This window comes from Pan troglodytes, chromosome 13 (assembly GCF_028858775.2).
Source record: "Pan troglodytes isolate AG18354 chromosome 13, NHGRI_mPanTro3-v2.0_pri, whole genome shotgun sequence".
Lineage (NCBI taxonomy): Eukaryota > Metazoa > Chordata > Mammalia > Primates > Hominidae > Pan > Pan troglodytes.
In genome coordinates, this window is record NC_072411.2 from 141,364,560 (window position 1) to 141,386,435 (window position 21,876).

General features: G+C 49.8%; 1 protein-coding gene across 22 annotated transcripts in view; it reads right to left on the reverse strand.

Moving 5' to 3' along the window:
* The window catches only part of HDAC4 (histone deacetylase 4), a 359,741-nt gene that overhangs the window by 127,431 nt on the left and 210,434 nt on the right, over positions 1–21,876 (reverse strand). For all 22 annotated transcript variants that reach the window (XM_054679623.2, XM_009444680.4, XM_016950850.4 and 19 more), the window contains 2 exons: positions 20,526–20,770; positions 6,903–7,053 (listed from right to left, as the gene is read on the reverse strand). In XM_054679623.2, coding sequence (XP_054535598.1) covers positions 6,903–7,053; positions 20,526–20,770 — 396 coding nt within the window. The remainder of the gene's footprint in view (positions 1–6,902; positions 7,054–20,525; positions 20,771–21,876) is intronic.

Sequence of the window (21,876 nt, forward strand, 5' to 3'; positions counted from 1 at the left end):
TTCCTCACACGTGAAGCCAGAGGACTCAGCTGCGCTCCTGGTCCCCAACCCAGGCAACGCACTAGGCAGCTTCAGAAGCAAGAACACTGCCAGCCGGGTTCCACTTGGGATCAGTTTGGCAGAACACCCTGGAGTGAACAGAGACCCACAGCACAGCCGTCCACTACCGAGAGGGCCCGGATCTGCATGCAAAGACCAGGCGTGCCCGCAGCCCTGTCTGCAGGGTCCTTCTCCTCAAGCAGCCATGTCTGGAAGCTCTCCCCTATGCAGCCCCGTCTCCTCAAGGCCTCTGCAGCCGTGTCTGGAAGCTCTCCCCTATGCAGCCCCGTCTCCTCAAGGCCTCTGCAGCCGGGTCTGGAAGCTCTCCCCTATGCAGCCCCGTCTCCTCAAGGCCTCTGCAGCCAAGTCTGGAAGCTCTCCCCTGTGGGCAATCCCTGGGGATTAAGTCACCACCTTATCTAATCAATGTGACAGAAGCCAGGGCCATCATGCAGATTTGGTACTCACTTTCAAATCCTGATGCAAAAATTAGACCTACAAGGGAATATAAACCCTCCTCAGAGGCCTTCTACCTTGAAATTCTACCAGTTAAAGTGAAAAAACATTTAAAGTGCATTTATTATTTCAAGAGTAAAATGCTGTGATAATTGATAAAAGTGTTAGTTTTATGGACAAAAACAATTACTAAGAACTTGGAAACAGCTAAATAGAGGAATAAACTAAAAACTCAGAGAGTGCATTAGCTATGTACTCTTAGGAAAAATATATCTAGTCTGAAATAGCAAATATTTATAAAAATGTACAAAATAATATAGGCATAATAATACAGTTTAGATTATATCCCAATTCTAATTTAGCATTAGTTATAACATTCATTACATTAAAAATAAACTTACAAACTGAATTTACTTAATAGTTATTTAATTCTTTTTAGAACACAAGGATTTCAAATACAAACAAATGAACAAAAATGTCCTATTTGGAAAAACTTCAAATCTAGTGCAGATTAATTAAAAGCAAAATGCCAATTTCACAATCTAAAAATTATATGAAGGCAAATCACCAAACACACCAAATATTAACATATCCTTTCACTCCAGACAAAACAAAGAACATAAACAGTATAAAGAACAGGTTAGGAAACCTGGAGTACTCCAAGCACATGGTGTTTTCAATAATGTAACTTCAAGAATTTTTATTCAGGTAATTCAATTAAACCTACTGGAAATGGTCAGAAGATCTAGACAAAGCACCCTAGCCTTCCGTGTGAAGGCACAGAGAGCAACTAGGGCAGTGTGGAACACCAGGGCCGAGGTCAGAAACAGGGACCGCGGGGAGCAGGACCCCACCCTTGGGTAGCCTGTTCTCTAGAGTCAATAGTGGGTTTCGGAAGAGGCCCTTGATAGGGCCACAAAAACTGAGGAAAATTAAAGGACCCCAGTAAACCTCATGAGCTTGTGCGTAGGACCTCAAAGGGATATGCCTTATGAGTAACGATGGCCAGAAATCCACCAGGCCTTTGAAGGCCTGAAACCCAACTCAGAATCAGCTCCAGACCTGACTGCATTCAGATGCTTAAGAAACTTGGCCACTTCTGGTCAACTACAAGAAGGAAAACAAAGTCCACTCAAAAAGAATGTGTCACCATCCCAGGTCCCCCGTCATCACAACAGTGCAAAGTCAGACATGCAACCTAAAATATCCAACCATAGAAATAAACACAATCTGACCAAAAAAAAAATGAGAGAAACAACAGGCAGGAAAGCCTTGCCACAGGGCCAGAGAGTGTTACCAGTCAGACTCCAAAATAACTGCACTACGTGCAGAAAAAAATAAGATCAAGAAAGTCTATGGAAAACTATGAAAAAGGGCCAAATGAAAATCCTAGAACTGAAAACCAAATAAATGTAAAATCCAATGGATGAGTTTAACAGCAGATTATGGTGCAGGTAAAGCACAAATTAGGGAAGTGGATGATAAATTGGAAGAAAATACCCACACTGAGGCAAAAGAAAAAGGAAACAAAGACACAAAAATAACTTAAGAAACTTAGGGGATACTGAAAGCTAATCCAACACAGGTGTATAACTAAATCCCAGATAGATTAAATGGAGAGACTGGGGCAAAGTCAGTATTTGTTGAGGTGAAGTTTGAGAATAATCAGGTCTAAGAATTCATAACAGTATAAAACAACAGATTTAGGAATTACAAATCCCAAAAAGAAGACATTAAAATGAAAGCAACTACAGTTAAGCACATTAAAGAAGAACTTCAAAAAACCAAAGACAAAATCTTAAAAATAGCCAGGGAAGAAAGATTATTTCCAAAGAAGGAACAATAGGATGGATAGCTCATTTCTGGAGATTAACAATGGAAGTCAGAAGAGAATGGAATGGCATTCTCAAAGTGCTGAAAGAAAATAAATACAAACCTAGAATTCTATACTCAGCAAAAATAACCTTCAAAGATTAACCTGAAATCACATTTTGAACAGAAAGAAAATTCATCACCATTAGACCCACATTAAGGTAAACAAAGAATATCACAGATGAAAGTTCAGACATGCAGAAATTAATAAAAGTGGAAAGGATAAATTTATGAGTAAATCTTGACTATATAAAATAATAACAACAATGTCTTGTGATGTTAAAGATAAGTTTAGAGTTAAATACAGGTCAAAATAGTATATAAATTAAGAGTTAAAGTATCCCAGACCCTTACTTTGCCAGAATTGGCAAAAGTATTAATTTAGATAAGGCTGTGATAGATTAAAGACAGTTGTTGAAATCCTACTGATAATCAGTAAAGAAACAGCAAAATAGTGATTACCAAGCTGGTGAAAAAAAAAAAAATATATATATATATCACTAAAAACATACATTAAAAGCAAGACAAGTGCATTACAATAGTTGAGATAATTATAATTCATATTGTACAATGATAGATTTAAGCATAAATATATCAATAATTACATTAAATGTAAATGGGCCAAACTAATTGAAAGACAAAGATTGTCAAACTACGCATCAAAACTTATGGGATGCAGATAAAGTTGCATTTAGAGGAAAATGTATAGCTATATAAGCATATGTTAGAAGAGAGAGCTGAAATCAATGCTCTATGTATCTATATCAAAAAGCTACAAAAACCACAATACACCCTAAGAAAACAGAACATAGAAAAATAAAAATACTAGAAATTAATGAAATCGATATTCAACAAACATCATCCATAAAGTCAAAAGCTAGTCTTTGAAAAGAATAACTGCTAAACTTCTGGAGAGAGTGACCAAGAAAAACAAAAGCAAAACAAAACAGCAGCAATAAAGAGAAAAAGCACAAACAACCAATATCTGGAGTGTAAAAGAGGACATCATTAAAGGTCTGACAGACATAAAAAACACCAGAAAAGGACACGACACCAAAAACCACTAAGTCAAAAATACAAAAATGTATAACAAAGGCATATATTTCTTTTAAAAAAATACAACTTAGCTAAAGTGAGCCGGGGGGGAAAAATGTCCCAGGAACTATTTTAAAAATTGAATAAGTAATCAAAAACCTTTGCACAAATGAAATCTTAGGGTTAAGATGGCTTTAGCAGTAAGTTTCACAAGATATTTATGGAAAAAGTAATATCCATGTTAAATAAACTTTGCCAGAGAATACAAAAGGAGAGAGGAATGATGCTTAACTCATTCTGAGGCCAGCACAGTCATGACACCAAAACTTGACGAGGACATTATGAGAAAGGAAACTGTTTGGCAATCTGCCTCAGGAACACAGTTGCAATCATACAAAATAAAATGTTAGCAAATCCAAGTTTTCACTACATAAAAGATAATATATTACAATCAAGTTGACTGGGGTTATTTTAAAAATGCCAGTTAGAATTTATATTCAAATAAATCCATATGCTTTACTTCATTAACCACATAAAGCCAAAAAATCATACAATCATCTCAAAAGATGCTGAAACAGCACCTGACAAAAATCAATATCCATTCATATTGAAACCCCGAGCAAACAAGGAATGGAAGTGAAACTTCCATGATCTGATAAATAGCACCTGTCAAAAACAAGTAGACAAATGAGTAAAAAATACAAACAAAGCCCCTACAGAAAACATGGCACCTAACAGGAAACTGGGAACCAGACAAATGTTCCTGCCATCAGGACCACAATTCAATACTATATTGGCAATCTCAGCCCATTCTATATAATAAGCAAGTAAAAGACATAAAAGGTATTCCAATCAGAAAAGAGGCAATCTTGTCATTATTTATAGATGACAGGATTCTAAATGTTGAAAATTCAAAACAATCTATTAATGATTAGGATATCTGAGTTTAACAGGGTTGCTGGACACAAAGTCAATGGTCAAAAACTGACTGCTTTTCAAAATTATAAAAACCAAGCCATTCACAATAGCAACCAAAGCCATCAAATGGCTTGAAATATATTTAATCAAATATATGCAAGCCTCCTAAACATAAAACTATTAAGAAATTATTAAGAAAAATTAAAGAAGGTAAATAATCAATGTTGTAAAAATATCAGGTCTTCCTAATTTGAACCACAGAGTCAATGCAATCACAAACAAAACCCCACTAGTATCAATTCCAGGTACAATCAGCTCCTAGGAGATAATTAAAGAGGATGTATCCAAGATTCTGAAGAAAGGAAAGATTTCTTAAGGCACAAAATCATCTAAAGGAAAAGACTGAAACTGTATTAGAAGGGAGAATTTCTGTGCCTGAAAGATAACATTAAGAGAGTGAACAGGCAAAGTACAGAGTGGAAGAAGAGATTTACAGCATGTACAACTGGACAAGGGTTGATTCCATAATATATAAAGAACAACTCCAAATCAAGAAAAAGGGAGACCTCGCATCAGAAAAATGGGCAAGAGACTGGAACAAGCACTTCACAAAAAGGGGAATATTCATTCGGCAAAAAAACTTACGAAAATAAACTATCTTATTGGTAATCAAAGAAATGTAGCTGAGGGCATGAGGAGGAGCTGAAATTAAAGTGACTGACACCAGCAAGTGTTGACAAGGACATGGAGCCACAGGAACCCCTGTACATGGCTGGTAGGAGTGTAAACTGGTACACTACTTTGAAAACTTTTGGGCATCACGTATGAACACTGACAACATGCATGCCCCAAAGTTCAACAACTCCACTTCACATTTGCCCACATGTACCAAGAAACATGTACAAGAATGCACATAGCAATACTGCTTTTAATAGCTCTGGTTAGGAAACAAGCCAAATATCTAACAACTTTAGAAGAAATGACTACATTGGTGCATTTATAAATGGGACACCATGCAGCAATATATAATAGATAATGAATGACCTCTTGCTAAATGCAAAATGGGGATGAATTTCACAAGCATAATGTCCACAGAAAGAAGCAAAACGCAAAAATCCTACATATTAAGGGTTCCATTTACATACATTTCAAAAGCAGGCAAAATTAATCTTCCATGTTAAACATCAGGAGAGGAGTTATCTTTGGGGAAGGGGGAAGTGCATAAAGACTTCTCTTCTTACTCATGGCAGCCCTACAAGAGTAAATCCCTCTACTCTCCTTACCTGGAATCCTGTTACCTGAGGAAAATGTATACCTCGACTCCTTTTCAGTATTACCAGGGAACAGACAAGTTTAACTGAGCATGTAAGTCCTGGGCAGAAACTCGGAGTGTCTATGAAAGTCCCTTCACTCTGGTGATTAGATCCTGACTGTCTGTGTCACTTAAAACAAGAAGTTGTCCATGGAAAGGATATAAACACACAGTGAGCCAAGGGCTCTTTTAAGTGAAGATCTGAGAGGATGCTCAGAGCTGACTCAGCCCCACGGTGGACCCTGCACCCCGGGGACACGCCAGGGCTCAGACACACTGGAGACGCTGGGCACCGTCCTCGTGCAGAGCAGCCCACAGTCAGCAGGGGCGACACTGTGACCTTTTCCTCAGTAGATGCGTCCCTCTAACTTTCCAAAGGGGGAAACAGCAAATACAATGTTCTCCTGGATAGTATGAAGTGTGGGCTCTCCTTAGAAGAAAACAGACCACGCTGGTCTCCAGATGTACAAACACAGCCCCCACAGAAGGCAAAATTCAGAGTGGAAGGAGCAGATAGCAAGAGCACGCTGCTGGCCCTCACTGGGCCGTGGGTCACTCTACAACCTCACACCTGCTTTGAAGGCACTTATAAAATGCTCCCGAAAGAAAAGTACTTTGAAAAATGCAGGGCAGAACTCACAGATGAAATTCACTGTGCATCTGGCATGCTTTATGGCTTTTAATATTTTTAAGTCTATTAGGAATCCTGCCAAATAGTCTTTAAAATGTTTAAATCAAACCAAAAGTCGGGCTGAATGCCCCTTGCTTTGATGTTAATATTGAATCCTGCAGCCCTGGATGAAGATAAATCCATGGACTCTGGTTCACCGGGGGAGCTAACCATGGGTGGGCTGACACACTGTCACACTCACTGTCCCTGTCAGGGGGTGGGGGTCCCATTCCTGGCCTGCTTCTTAGAAACCCAGCACAGGCAAAGTGGCAAGAGTCACCATGGTGAGGCTCAGCTGCCCCTAGATCTTTCCCTACTCCCCGTGTGCTGCCCCAGTGCCCTCCTGCACTCACTCCTTCTGCCCCCCACTTTCTGGAGTCCATGCCCCAACTCCCTCCCTCTGCCCGGCCTCCCTCCCTCTGCCCAGCCTTCCGTGCCCGCACCCCTCCCTGTGCCCAGCCTTCCGTGCCCGCACCCCTCCCTCTGCCCGGCCTCCCTCCCTCTGCCCGGCCTCCCTCCCTCTGCCCAGCCTTCCGTGCCCGCACCCCTCCCTCTGCCCGGCCTCCCTCCCTCTGCCCGGCCTTCCGTGCCCACACTCACTCTCTTTGCCCTTCTCCTTGTTCTTGAGCTGCTGCAGCTTCTGCTCCCGGTGCTGCTTCTCCAGCTCTTGCTCCTGGCGGTGCCTCTCCAGCTTCCGCTGGTGTTCCAGCAGCTCCTGCTGGTGCTTCATGGCCAGCATCTCCTGCTGTTGCTGCAAGTGGAAGGAGGAGACAGACGGTCAGAGCCCAGGCTCCACACACACACAGAGACCCAATGAAGACCCAAGAAACCAGCCCAGGCCCTACACGTCTGCCCTGGTGTGGCCCTGGGCACTGCCCTGCCCTGCACTGCTGCTATTTCAGTCCAAAAAAAGAAGTCAGGGCCATTCCGGGCTCTGGGCATTGTCTTACCTTCGAAGTGGAAAACATTAAAAACAAAAGCCATTGGCTTGCTAGAAGAAAATACGCAAGAAGAGTTATGTTATCTTGCAAGTTGGAAATGCTATTTTGAGAACGACATAAAGACAGTGAAGAGAGCGTGAAATGGTACAACCACTTCAGAAAACTGCTGGGCACTTCCTTATAAAGTTAAACGCACATCTGCCCTGAGACCCAGCAATCCCATTCCTAGCTATTTATCCGAAACACGGAAGCACACCCACAAAAAGCCTGTACAAGAATGTGCATGGGAGCTCTGGTCACAGACCAGCCTTGATGCAACCCACATGTTCCCTCGAAGGTGGACACTTGGAGAAATGATGTGTGTTCATCAAAGAGAATACCACCTAACCATAAAAAATAACAACCTACGTGTACACAAGAAAACACAGGTGAACTGCTAAACAGCAGGTGTTGGCAGAGGGTGAAAGAGCAGAGAGAAGAGGCAAGACTGAAAGACCCTCCGCTGAGCCTCTGCACTTGCAGCTCCAGATCCGCACATTCCACCACAGCCTGGCGTGGAAATACGGGTGGTTGGCCCTCAGTGTCTCCAGGCTCTGATCCTCCGCTGGCTCAATCAGTGGAGGTGAAACCCAAAAATATGAAGGGCTGACTATATTCACATGAAGCCCTAAAACAGAAAAAACTAACGCACAAGGATGAAAATCAGAAGAAGGCTGCCTCTGCGGGGGTGAGGTAGGGTTGGGGGTGCCGAGGCCGGAGGAAACGCCCTAGTGGGTGGAGTGTCCGACCTGCTGACTGTCTACAGGGAAGGGCACAGCCACCCAACAGCACCCTTAAGGGCTGGCATTCTACCGAGTATCAATTATATCTCATATTTCAAAAACTGACATCGACATAAAATGTTTGTCTTAATAACAAAAGGCAGAAGGTAAAAGAAAAACTGCAGTATTTATGACATACAAATTTTATATAAATGGTTGTTATCCATTAATGAGAACATGACAGGCAGCCCACTAAAACGTTGGGCAGAAAAGAACAAGATGCACAGAAGAACTGTTTAAAAAGAAATGGGGATAAATGTTCAAGCTCACTAGTGAACACTTCCCATTTCACTCACGGTATCAGAAAAGGTGAAAAGGAACAATTTGGCCTGGCGCTGACGAGTGTGGGAAGGTGCAACTGACCAGACGCCCTGAGAGGGACTCCCGCAAACCCAGAGCACCTCTGTCCTGGGACCCAGCCCAGGCTCCAGGGCTCCCGCACGTCCTTCCGCTCCTCTGAGATGGCTCCGCTCTCGTTCGCACGCTCCAGGGTTCTGTCTGCACACACTTTCCTCGGCTTCCACACAAACCCCTGGGCCAGCCCGGGGGAAGTGCCAGGCCTCCACAGGTGTGAGGAGCTCTGCCACCTGCCTGCCTGGGAGAGCCTCTCTGCCACCCTCTGTGGCCGCACATGTCCCGGTCATGGTCTGTCTGCTGTCCCCAGTGATTGTTCCGTTACCAGTTGTCTCTTGTCCCAGTGTCTTGTTTATTTTAGACATAGGGTCTTGCTCTGTTGCCCAGGCTGGAGTGCAGTGGCGCAATCATAGCTCACTGTAAGCTTGAGCTCCTGGGCTCAAGTGATCCTCCTACCTCAGACTCCCAAATAGATGGCAGTTAATTAAAAAAACAAAATTGTAGAGAAGGGGGTCTTGCTATGTTGCCCAGGCTGGTCTCGAACTCCTGGGCTCAAGCCATTCTCCCACCTCAGCCTCCTGAGTAGCTGGGACTACAGGTGCACACCACTGCACCCAGATACGTTTTTTTCTTTTTTGACGAAACAAGATCTTGCTCTGTTGCTGGGGCTGGTCTCAAACCCCTGGGCTCACGTGATCCTCCCGCCTTAGCTTCCTAAAGCTCTGGGATTACAGGCGTGAGCTGCCTCACCCGGCCACTGGTGGGTTGCTTTTTGTTGGTCTTGCTCCCCTTATGGAGGAAGAGGGGACGGTGAGAGGGTACAGGGTAAGCAGGCATCCTGGCAACCAGAGTGGCCCAAGAAACTTTCTGTGGAGGAAATTTAGTGAATCAGGGGCTCCGGGCTGGCTCCAGAGTGGGGCTTCCACCAGCTGGTGGTTCTTCCTGGAGGATGAGGCTCAGGCCAGGGAAAGGATGAGCAAAGCATAGAGTGGGGAGTGTGTGCGAGGCAGCCACCAGACGCCCGAGGCATAGAGTGGGGTGTGCGTGCCAGGCAGCCACCGGACGCCTGAGGCATAGAGTGGGGTGTGCGTGCCAGGCAGCCACCGGACGCCCGAGGCATAGAGCGGGGTGTGCGTGTGAGGCAGCCACCGGACGCCTGTGCTCCATGAGTGACTGCGCTGGCACAGCAGGACTGGCGCCCACGGGATGCCACCCACGTCACACTGTAGTCCTTGTGTATTCTTCAATCCCTCTACGACAGGGGTCCCCACCTCTGGCCGTGGACGGGTAGCAGCAGTCCCTGGCCTGTTAGGAAATGGGCCACAAAGCAGGAGGTAAGTGGCAGGCTAGGGAGCATTCCCGCCAGAGCTCAAGCTCCTGCCGGATCAGTGGTGGCATTAGATTCTCACAGGAGTGTGATCCTGTTGTGAACTGTGCGTGTGGGGGATTTAGGATGCACGCTCCTTATGAGAATCTAATGCCTGATGATCTGAGGTGGTGGAAGTTTCATCCGGAAACCATTCTCCTGCGTCCCCCACCCGTCCACAGAAAAAACCATCTTCCACGAAACCGGTCCCTGGTGCCAAAAAGGTCGGGACTGATTGCCGCTCTACAACAAATGCGCATCACTTCAGAGCAAGAGGTGATAACAAAGGAAAATGAAAAGTGGCTGAGAGGTAGGAAAGCAGATGAAAAGGATTACATCAGACGGGCAGAGGCAACCCCGACAGAGTAGGGCCAGCAGGGATGGGGGGCTGGGTCCCTGAGGTGCCACAGCCTGAGAGCCCACGTGGCGTGCTCAGGGTGGGAGGCGGCACAAGCCTTCTGCTACAGGGCCCGCTGCTCCAAGACAACAGGGCTGCCCGCACGGAGGAACATGCACATCAACGTGCTTGTGCACCCAAGTGTGCGTTCTGAATGTGAGTGAGCGCGCGTGGGATTGAGCACGTGTGCTCCAGGTAACTGTGAGCGTGCAAGGGCGCTGCCCTTCTCTGTGGGCGCCGACCTTCTCTGTGGGCGCCGACCTTCAGTGGCGTTGGCAAGGTGACGGGGGCAGGCAGTGTGTGTCCAGGAACATCTCCCGCATCTTGCTGGGTCCTTCTTCACATGAGAGGCCTGAGCCGACTGGCGAGCTTCACACCCTTGCTGCCCCTGCACAGCCAGCTTCCAGGTGGCCACCACACCCTCTCCTGCGAGAGCCTGGAGGTCCAGCTCAGCCCCCGGGCACCCAGCACACACACCTTTCAAACCCCTAGGCTTCTGGGAAGATCCAGCCTGCAAAAACAGCCTGGCCCAAGCCCTTTCATGGTCACAGGCGGTGCAGGGGATGAGGAATGGCCTCACCAGGGCATCAATCCCGTTCCTGGACCTCGCTTCCCACTGCTGAGGACTCAGCCGGTTTCCACGACCACCCAGAACCACTTGTAAATAGGGAAGAAAGGATTTCAGCTTGCTCACAGCCTCTTCCTACTCAAGATGAGACACGCCAGTCACCCCGCATGTCTGTGACTTGTGTGAAATTTGAATCACATCGTGTCCACGATGTTAAACGTAACATCAACTGTATAATTTTGTAAGGTAAAACTCCTCATTCTTCCATTCTGTAAGTAAAGCCCCCAGCCCAGACAAGGGACAGAGACAGGCATTGGCCAACCAAATGGCATTCGGCAACCTCAAACTGGCGCTGGCAGTGAACAAGCAAAATGAACATGATTGCCCCTCATGAGTGCCCCATGTGGATGGAAGGGTGTGCTGGGCCGCTGCCCCCCATGGCCCACCCTGAGGAAGAGTCCCCAGGCAGAAACCACCTGCCCCATTGCAGTGACCCCAGCAGATAGCTCTGGACTGAGGCTGCCCCAGCCTCCAGGATGGAGACCACAGCGCTGGTCTTCCCTGGCCCACCTGGGCTGGGCCATTGCAGCCTGCAGCCCACAGCCAGCCTCCCCATCCACTGTCCCATGGCAGCGGAAGTGGCCTGGATGGCAGAGCCCCACAGGAATCGCTTGGAGTCCAGGGCAGTGGGACCTCGGGCTCTAGGCAGGTCTGCCCAGTCACACCTGTGGTCACACACAGCAAGGATTTACAGCAGCAGAGAGAGCAGATCAGCATCCAGACACTGGGGACAGGACCTGTCTGCTCTCCCCACAGATGAAAAGCCGTGTCCACAAACACGCCCACCCACCTACAGCCCTCACAAGGGGGGTGGGACTCAATTCCAGCCAGGAGCACGGGGATAGAAGAGCTGCAGAGGTGGCAGGAGGTAGGCCCACACCCAGGGAAGGAGGGAGGAGAGGAGGGGCTGAGGCAAGACCCTACCCAGGCAGGTGCACCTGCAGGCTTGCCTTCCAGCAGGGGTGCTGCTCCTGGCAGATGTGTGGGCACAGGCAAGGCAGGAGGCCTGGGTGGGCCGAGGGAGAGGGGGCACCCACCAGGCCCGGCAGCAGCGTGTGCGCAGGAGGGGCAGGGAGGGCCGTCAGGGCTAGCTGCACACACCAAGCATCTCACCTGTATCTTTCCCATGGCAAAAACTTAATTCTGAACAACCAACTTAAATGAACTTCTTGGGGATGGTGGGATAAACATAAGCAAGCTCTTGCCATGTCCTTCATCAGGGCAGCGCTGGCCTCCGAAGACTCACAGGCATCCCACAGCACGCTGGCTGGAGGGCAGTGCCCAGGCCAGGCTGCCTGGCTGATAAACCCTGCTCTGCCCGCCTGCTTGCTGCCGGCGCACTTGCACCTAAATATTTAACCTCTCCGTGCTGGGTTAAATGTGGCACCTGCCCCAAGGGTTCCTGTGAGGACTGGAAGAGGTGGCATGGGGAGAACACTCAGAAGAGCTGGTCTGGGCTTGCCTCCGTGCGGCCTGATTGTCATCAAACCGTCACTTTTGAAAGATGTCGCCTAGAGACGCCGACTTCCTGCAGACACTAAATATCCTAAGGTAAAATCAGGCCCCCTCAAGGCTAGGGAGATACTACCCGGAGCACACCTTCCTAACACGGTGTTCCTTGCTGCCACATGCAAGCAAAGTCCCTCTACCAGGACAAACATCTGGGCAGGTACAGATTCAGGACTCTGCCCTGGGGACCCGGAGCTGTGTACACAGGGAAAGGTGCCCCGAGAGCATCCCTGGGCCACTGTCCGCAGATTGGGAACGCCACCAGCAGGTTAACCTATAAACATACAACCCACAGGGCTTCGGGGTGCTTCTCAGCTCAGAAAACAAACACAGTCCTTTGTTGAACTGATCTCCTCGTCATGGCGAGCCCCTCCCCTCTGGCTGTCACCTGCACAGGGCCCCTTGGCTCCCTCCCTCCTGCTGCTCAGAGCTCACTCAGGGCGGAAACGCAGAGCGGACAGATGCAGCCTAATGCAGTCTCACAGTATCTACTTGTCAGCCAGAACCCAGAGGGAAAGTGAGCTCTTTCCACCATCATTTCAAAAAGAATGAAAGCAACAACCATGGCTGCTGGGGATTAAAATTCACAGGAAGGCAAAACTCCCAGAAACACGACTGTGGTGGAGTTTTAATGAAACCAGCAGTCACAAACAGTGACTGATTCCCTCCCTGCCCCCGGCAACGCTGTGTGATCTCAGCTTCGCTACTTGTAGGGAGGCATTCCATCTTATTAGATTTATAACAGACTATCTGTAGAGCAAAGCCTGCAAAGTGAAAGCCGTCAGGACAAACTGGATTTCAATACTCCCTGTTCATAGCACAAGCTTAGACGTCAGGCCTGTTTCTTGATCTTCAAAGAAGACACAGGGACCCTCTGCCCTCGGCATGCTCGGAAAATGCTGGAACCACAAGGGAAGATGGCCATTTCACTCTTCTTCACTCCCGCCCCACATCCTAGCATGGTGAATAGGTACTTATTCTCCGTAGGAACCCTCAGTTGGCTTCTAGAGGGCAGGTGCATCACTGGAATACCGAATTCAGGCTTCGAAAAACAGGACTTTGAGATGCGCTTATTTTTAAGTTAGCTAAAATTGTCTGCAACTAGTCCCTCGCTAACTTTACACATTAGACTACTCCATGGGGCAAGGGCTGTTGGGAAGCAATTTTTTGCAGACTGAAACTATAATGAGCAATTTAAAATAAGATAACTACGACCTCATTCTTCTAAGAAAAGCAAAAACAAAACCAATCATAGCTGATCCCATTACTCTAACCAGACTTTAAGATAAGCGTACACTGAACTCTGAACCAAATATAGGAGCCCCAGAATTTAGCTGCTTTGACTCTGACTTCAGAATTTAATATACAAATATTCAAGTGGTAACCCAAAAAGATTTTCACTTTTAAAACGAAACTCTTGAGTTTCTTGTGTCTCTTTTTCAACTTGCCAGGGGAACAGCCCCAGAGTGGGGAGATGCCGCGCCCACATAAAGCGGCAGGGGCCAGGAGGAAAGGGCGGAAGAGTGGATGCCACGGACGGCAAGCTGCCGCCCATGGATGGGAACACCAGGTACAGACCAGCTGGGGTAGGGCCACGGCATCCATGGCTCTCCAGGTGTGTGCCCACGTGCCCTATGTGTCACCTGGCCCCACTGCCCACTGCCACGTGCATGTGCCTCTGCCTAGCTTGGGAGGCAGCTCATGCTAAGCAAAGGTGTGCACGAGGTCTTCCCATCTGTTCTTAATCTTCACCCAGAGGCATCACAGAGGGACTCTGCTCCAAACCAAGAGTGTGCTCCTGCCCCCCGCCTCCCCACCGCACCCCTGTCCTGGCACGGAGCCCTGGATCAGGCATTCGGCACAGATCAGGTGAGCTCTAATGCTCACTGACAGCTGCCTCAGGTGACCAGAAAGCTGGGCCTGGGCAACATCTCTTCAGCTTCCTCGGCCAGGTATTAAAGAGAATAAGGATCATGACCCACGCTCCCAGTGCCAGAAAACTAGGTTCCTTTCCATGTTAGTCCCTCCCTGAAAGGAAGAGTCACACTATCAACTAAACAGCTCTGAAAACTCTCTCCTACCCACTGTGCTCTCCATAGCACAAGTCACATGGACACACACGCACACCACACACACACACGCACACGCACACGAAAAAGAGGCCAGCCTTGCTAGTAAAAAAAAAAAAAAAAAAAAAAAAAAAGACATGCCACTAAAACAGTGTGTAAATGATTTTTACTCTTCATGCATTCGACTGGGAATAGGCTGAAGTTAGGGAAGAAAAGGCATGCCTTACACCAGTGCAGGGAAAGAGGGAAAGCCTTGCAGGAGGGCGATGTGCAACCTACATACAAAAGGTGCCCTGTACCTGCCCTGGAGGCTGTGCCCTATGGGGGGCTCCCTAAGTGTCTGTCCTGGAGGATGTGTCCTATGGTGGGGGGGGGGTCCCTCAGTGTCTGTCCTGGAGGCTGTGCCCTATGAGGGGGCGGTCCCTCAGTGTCTGTCCTGGAGGCTGTGCCCTATTGGGGGGGGGGTCCCTCAGTGTCTGTCCTGGAGGCTGTGCCCTATTGGGGGGGGGGGGGTCCCTCAGTGTCTGTCCTGGAGGCTGTGCCCTATTGGGGGGGGGTCCCTCAGTGTCTGTCCTGGAGGCTGTGCCCTATGGGGGGGGGGGTCCCCCAGTGTCTGTCCTGGAGGCTGTGCCCTATGGGGTGGTCCCTTAGTGTCTGTCCTGGAGGCTGTGCCCTATTGGGGGGGGGGGGGGTCCCTCAGTGTCTGTCCTGGAGGCTATGCCCTATGGTGGGGGGTCCCCCAGTGTCTGTCCTGGAGGCTGTGTCCTATGGGGGGGTCCCTCAGTGTCTGTCCTGGAGGCTGTGTCCTATGGGGGGGGGTCCCTCAGTGTCTGTCCTGCAGGCTGTGTCCTATGGTGGGGGGTCCCTCAGTGTCTGTCCTGCAGGCTGTGTCCTATGGGGGGGTCCCTCAGTGTCTGTCCTGGAGGATGTGTCCTATGGGGGGGGGTCCCTCAGTGTCTGTCCTGGAGACTGTGTCCTATGGTGGGGTCCCTCAGTGTCTGCCCTGGAGGATGTGTCCTATGGTGGGGTCCCTCAGTGTCTGCCCTGGAGGATGTGTCCTATGGGGGGATTCCTTGGTGTCTGTCCTGGAGGATGTGTCCTATGGGGGGGGGGTCCCTTGGTGTCTATCATGGAGGGCTGTGCCCTATGGGGGGGGTCCCTCAGTGTCTGCCCTGGAGGCTGTGCCCTATTGGGGGGGTCCCCCAGTGTCTGCCCTGGAGGCTGTGCCCTATGGGGTGGTCCCTTGGTGTCTGCCCTGGAGGCTATGCCCTATGGCGGGGGCGGGGGGTACCTCAGTGTCTGCCCTGGAGGGCTGTGCCCTATGGGGGGGGTCCCTTGGTGTCTATCATGGAGGGCTATCCCTCAGTGTCTGCCCTGGAGGCTGTGCCCTATGGGAGGAGTGCCCAGTGTCTTCTGGGGAGAGGTGCACCCCATGGGGTGCCTGTATCCCCCATGGGGGTTGCCCTGTATCTCCTGGGAAGAGGTGTGCCCTATAGGGGTGCCTCAGTGTCTTCTGGGGAGAGGAATGCCCTATAGGGGGTGCCCTATATCTCCTGGGGAGAGGTCTGCCCTATGAAGGGTGCCCCATGTCTTGTGGGGAGACATGTGCCCTGCAGGGGGTGCCCCATGCCTCCTGGGGAGAGGTGTACCCTAACTGCTGGGGAAAGGTGTGCCCTGTGGGGGTGTCCTGTGCCTCCTGGGGAGAGATGCACCCTGCAGGGGGTGCCCCATGTTTCCTAGGGAGAGGTGCACCCTGTGGGGGGTGCCCTGTGCCTCCTGGGGAGAGATGCACCCTGCAGGGGGTGCCCCATGTTTCCTAGGGAGAGGTGCACCCTGTGGGGGGTGCCCTGTGCCTCCTGGGGAGAGATGTACCCTGAGGGGGGTGCCAGGGCCCAGTCTTGGGCTTGGGGTCTCCCACATGCCCCTGCTCCATCACTCACCAGCCTGGGGCATGCTCTAGCCATAGCTTCGTGGCCTGTCCTTGGACCCTCTCTGGGTATCTATGTTTGTATCCTCCCTCTCCATATTCTTCTGGGAGGCATTGATCAGAAATGCAAGAGAGAGGCTGGGCGCAGTGGCTCACGCCTGTAAACCTGACACTTTGGGAGGCTGAGACAGGCAGATCACTTAAGGCCAGGAGTTCGAGCCTAGCCTGGCCAACATGGGAAAAACCCATCTCTACCAAAAACACAAAAATTAGCAACAGGGTGTGGTGGTGCATGCTGGTAATCCCAGCCACTCAGGTGGCTGAGGCATGAGAATCGCTTGAACCTGGGAGGCGAAGATTGAAGTGAACTGAGATGGCACCAATGCACTCCAGCCTGTGCAACAGTTGAGCGAGACTGCCTCAAAAAACAAACAAACACACAGAAGTGCAAGAGAACTTCCACGCTTACCTGGGATCCGCTTCTCGGTGGAAAAGCACTGTCCGAGAAGGAGAGGCAAGGCTGTGTCTAAACCACCACAAACAGCCAGGAAACCGGAAAGTCCAAGGGGACCACGAGCATTAAAATTCTCCTAAAAGATCCTATTTACCCAACATTAATAATTTAAGTTATATTTTAAAAATGATTCCCTTTTCAATTATAAAACTCTATTCAAATTCACTGATGATTTAATGACACTAATTAGATTTTGTGTTCAAGAAATCTGTCTGACAAACACTATTGCCAAATGTCACTAACAATATGATGGCTTATAAAGAGAGTTTAAATCATCCAAACAAAAGCCTCCTAATGTAATGAAACCACTATGTAGTTCAAATGGCTTTTATAATCTCTATTTTAATGAAGAAATAAGTGATTAAAATGCAAAGAGAAAGGCAACCTTGTACTTCTTTCTGTGCTTTTGAGTCCCTGGCCCAGAGACTGGCTCCAGAGCCATGGTTCTAAGGTCTCTGGCCATCTCTCAGAGGGTGGTGGGGTGGGCTTTCCCAGGGACCCCTCTAGGAATGAGGAGCATGGCCTGAAGGACTGGCCTGTAGGAGCGACGTGAGGACTGGGGTCGGGGTGTTCTCTTCCAAGCAGTGAAGCCAGCTCCTGGGGCACCAGGAGAGGAGAGGCAGAGGGGTTCTGGAGGTGAGACCTGGCCTCACCCTGAGATGGCAGCACTGACCCCAACTCAAGTGTCTTCTTTATGTCTTCTGGCCTCCTAGGACTACCTTGAGGAGCCCTGGTCAAACACACGGGGCTTAGGCTTACTTCTCAGCTTCTCATCTACGTCTTCTTCTTGTAAAAGCTACAAATTCAACCAGCACGGAATAAGACATCAACAATCCCATCTCCTTAACCTCGCTCTGCACCGACAGCCATGGCGGCTTTGGGGTAGGGTCTCCTAATCACGCACTGTGAATGCTCCAGGTGGATCAACCGCGAGGACTGCAGGGCTCACCAGGGTGCAGTGACAACAGGAAAAATGGAATTCAGCAGGAGCCCCTGAGGCCATCCTCAGCCAGCATCTGTGTTGGCCTGCAGGAATGCAGGGAAGCCAGAGTGAGTGAGTGGTCCTCATGTCCCCGAGGCAGGCGGGACCAATGGCCGACGGGGGCTTCTGAGAGGCACAGGGCAGTGCCTGGGTCAAGACTGCTGTCAGGGAGTCCTCGGGCTTGATGTGGGGTTGCCAACATGCAGAATACGAAGGAGCTACGGTACTCATTTTAAAAAATTACTTCTAGGAGTCATAGAATGTGAGCCTATGGAGCAAAAACTAAATAAAACGAGTGGCCTCTTGAGGGCTGCTCTTCGCAGATCACGGAAAGGCTGGTGAGCTGAAGCCCTGGGCAGGCTGCAGGGATTGCCTGCAGTGACTCCCCCTGATCCGCGCCTTCTGCCTGGCATGCACCCGTTTCCTGCAGCCAGCTTGAAAACTCTTCTCCCAGGCCTGAAAAACAGAAGCCAGCTGCAGTTGCCCATGGTCAGGGCCGTGAGGGAGGCAAGACTGGCCTGTCCACAGCACTGAGCGGTGCCATCAGTAAAGTGAAGACTGTGTCCTCTCTCATGTCCCACCTGCCAGGAGTGTCAGGATCACAGGGATCCCAAAGGGTATGGTGCTTGTGGAGCTCTCAACTGCCCCACCCTAAACTCGAGTGCGCTTGTTAAAGTGGACAGGGTGCCAGTGGAGGCTGGTGGGCCAATCTCCACAGGGACAAGTGACGTGTTTGTTACACACGGCTGCTAGGTCGCTCTGAAATCTGAAGGCAAAAACGATAAAGCATGGACTTCAAGAGCTCAGGAAAGTGTCCTCTCCTTGGTTTGTCAAACACTGACATTAGCAGGCCCATGCATCTGGGAAAAAGCAGCAGCAACAACTCCCAAGCCAACAAATGCCAAGGCAACGGTGCCAAGTCCAAAGACCCAGAGCCCGCAAGCAGCCCCTCAGGGTCCAGCCAGAAACCTCCCAGCCCCCGTTCCCTCAAGGCCAGAGGGGGCGAGTACAGAGCTCTCAGGGCTCACCTTTGAAGCACAGGCACTCACAGAATGGTTTGGCACCCATGAGAGGGGACATGGAGCTGTCCCTGAGCCTGTCCTCCAGGGCCAGCCCAGCTTTGGGATGCAGCCTCCCCCACAATCTGCCACTAAGTCTACAGACAACTGATACTACTTTACCTCCATTTCTCAACAGTGATTATGAAATAAAGACACTGAACAAAGTGTCTTACATATAAAGGAAGGGAAACTGGGATCCTGTGGTCAAGAGAATTACCAGCTAGGGCAGAAACAGAGGGATGCACCCCTAAGCTATTCTGCACACTAGGTGGGCACACTAATATCTGTGTGTGGGCTAATGCCAGGTAGCCAAGACCTCAGCTGAACAACTTCTACCCATGGACCATGTGAGCATCTCAGAAGCACCAGGTTGCATACGGTCATAGGCTTTTGATGCCCTACATCTGTGCTGTCCAACAGTTGCCACGAACCACGTGTGGCTCGAAATGCGGCTGGCCCGAATGGAGACATGCCCTACCTGTGACCCAGTGGCTTGCCAAGACTTAGCATGAACAACAACAGCAGCAGTGTTGGTGGCGGCCTGCCACTTCCCAGATCAGGGCACGAGAGACCCTGTGGCTTCCATGTTGGCCATGCTTCCTCTCGGGTTGCTCCCTCTGGGAAGCTGGCTGCTATGCTGTGAGCAGCCCTGTGGATGAGGACCTCAGGGCTCCTGCCTGCGGCCATGTGAGTGGGCCTGAATGGAGCTCCTCCCGCCTCAGTCCAGTCAACCCTGCAGATGAGACCACAGCCCTGCCTGACATCTTAATAACAACATAATGGGAGACCCCATCAGCGAAGCTGCTCCAGGATTGCTGACCCACAGAGCAAGACAATACAAACTTGCTATTTTAAACTGCTAAGTGTTGGGGTAATTTTGTTACACAGATATAGATAACTTAATCTGGTTTTGTGGGATTTTTCACTTTGTTTAATGTGACCACTAGAATATTTAAAATTACTGGTGGAATTTTAATATACTCATGTATATTTCTATTAGACGGTGTTGCTCTAAATGGTTCTAAATGCAGTGACAGCATATTATAATCACAGATATCATAACTAGCCTGCCAACTATAGAACTTTGCTACATATCACTAGTACATATTTCCAATTGATTTAATTTTAAAATCTGGTATCAGATTAAATATTTGTAGACAGTAAGTACCAAAAAAAGTCTTTTTTTTCTTACCGCATTTAAATTAAAAGAAAATATTATCTTTTTCTAATTATAAAAGGTTAGTAGAGAAAATAGAAAATATAGAAAAGTCCTAAGGAAAAGAAAACACAGATTTGTCAATACACCTCCCAGCAACGATCATTAAGGTTCTGGTGCTTCTTCCCTTTGGTAGCTTTTCTGTTTCTGAGCATGTTTCGGATGAAATTAGGCGATAAGCATTTTTCCTATTTGGAATATGCTTCCACTCAATGACTTTGGACCGCTGTTCCCACTCAGCACCACGTCCTCCACAATACACGCAAGTGCTGCCCGCGGTTTGTCGCCTGGTGTTACCGTCCCAACGCGGAAGGCCTCCTGCAGGAACCCTGCATCATGCCTGGGGCCCCGGCACACTCCGCGGAGGCAGGGCTGGAGTCACAGGGAGTTGAGGGTGCCGGAGGCCTGGCCCACCCGCACCCCCGCACCGCGCCTCACCTTGATGTGCTCGTGGAGCTGCGCCTCATGCTGCCGGGAGAGCTGCTCGTGCTGCCTCTGGAACTCGGCGATGAGGATCTGCCTCTGGATCTGCTGCTTCTGCTTGAGCGCCAGGAGCTCCTGCTGCAGCTGCTGCTCCCGCAGGGCCGGCTCTGCCACAGGCAGTGAGAACTGGTGGTCCAGGCGCAGGTCCATGGGCACTGCCGAGGGGGCCACTTGCAGAGGCAGCGCCGCGGCCACATCCACTGCGGGAAAAACAAGCAGGAGAGCCGGTTACTGCCGCCCTCGGCCGTCCCTGGGCCCCAGAGCCCCCACCCAACACACTGGCCACCTTCACGGGGCGGGGAGTGGGAGGGTTGTGACCATTTGAGGACTGGATACCCCTCTCCCCCTGTCCCCCTCTTGCCCAACAAACTCAAAATGCAAGACTCAGAGGCCTCTGGGGCCCATTCCTCAAGGACAAAAACCACAAAAGCCCATGGAAGGTCAGGCCAGGACGCACTCCACAATCCCTGTTCCTTCCTCCACCCTACCCCGGAGGCCGGCTCTCAGAGGACCCCGCTACAGGCCCAGAGGCCTTGCTGACATCATTTCTAGAGGTCAATAATGAGAAAAATAAAGAAAAAGGTTCTGGCTGTTCAAGGAAAAGAGCGGGCGCCTGGCCTCAGCCAGGAAGACTGCCTGTCCTGCTCCTCTTCCTCCTCTTCCATCGAAGCCACCGTGCCGCTGTGAGAGCCACAAGAAGAGCGTGTGCCCCAGAAGTGGTCCAGACAGACGCTAGAGACCCGGAGCCCGTTTCCATGGTGAGACAAGTGCCCCCTTGGAAAACATGTTTACCAGACACAGCCAACGAGACGTGCTCCTGGCTCTTGGCACAAGTGCGTTCCTCTGGGCATGCGTTTCTGCACCTCGCGAAGAAATGGATTTTCTGCCCTGTACTAATGTGCTATTGAGAAAAGGCTACAAGTAATTTTGATGAGGAACAGAAGCTGAATCAATTTCATTCCTTACAATCAATACCAAATGAAAGTGAGAAAAGTAACGCAGGAAGAAGGGTAGGTTTAAATTACAGATATCACAAACAGCCCGACCTGCGCACCCCTTTTACGGCAGGTCCCTATTCTGAAAGCATGCAGTGCGTGCAGACACTCACTCTGAGCCAGCACTGCTCCTGGCACAGCCCAGGGACATCCCAGCGTCACTTCTCAGACACACGACTCTGCCGAAAACTTCACTGAGAGTCCAAGTGAGAGCCCAGCCTGCCTGCTCCCCTCCCACAGGCCCACCCCTCAGAAAGCTCCCCATAACCAACACTCATGTGACCTGGGCCAAGTGGGGAGGTGGGGCCTTG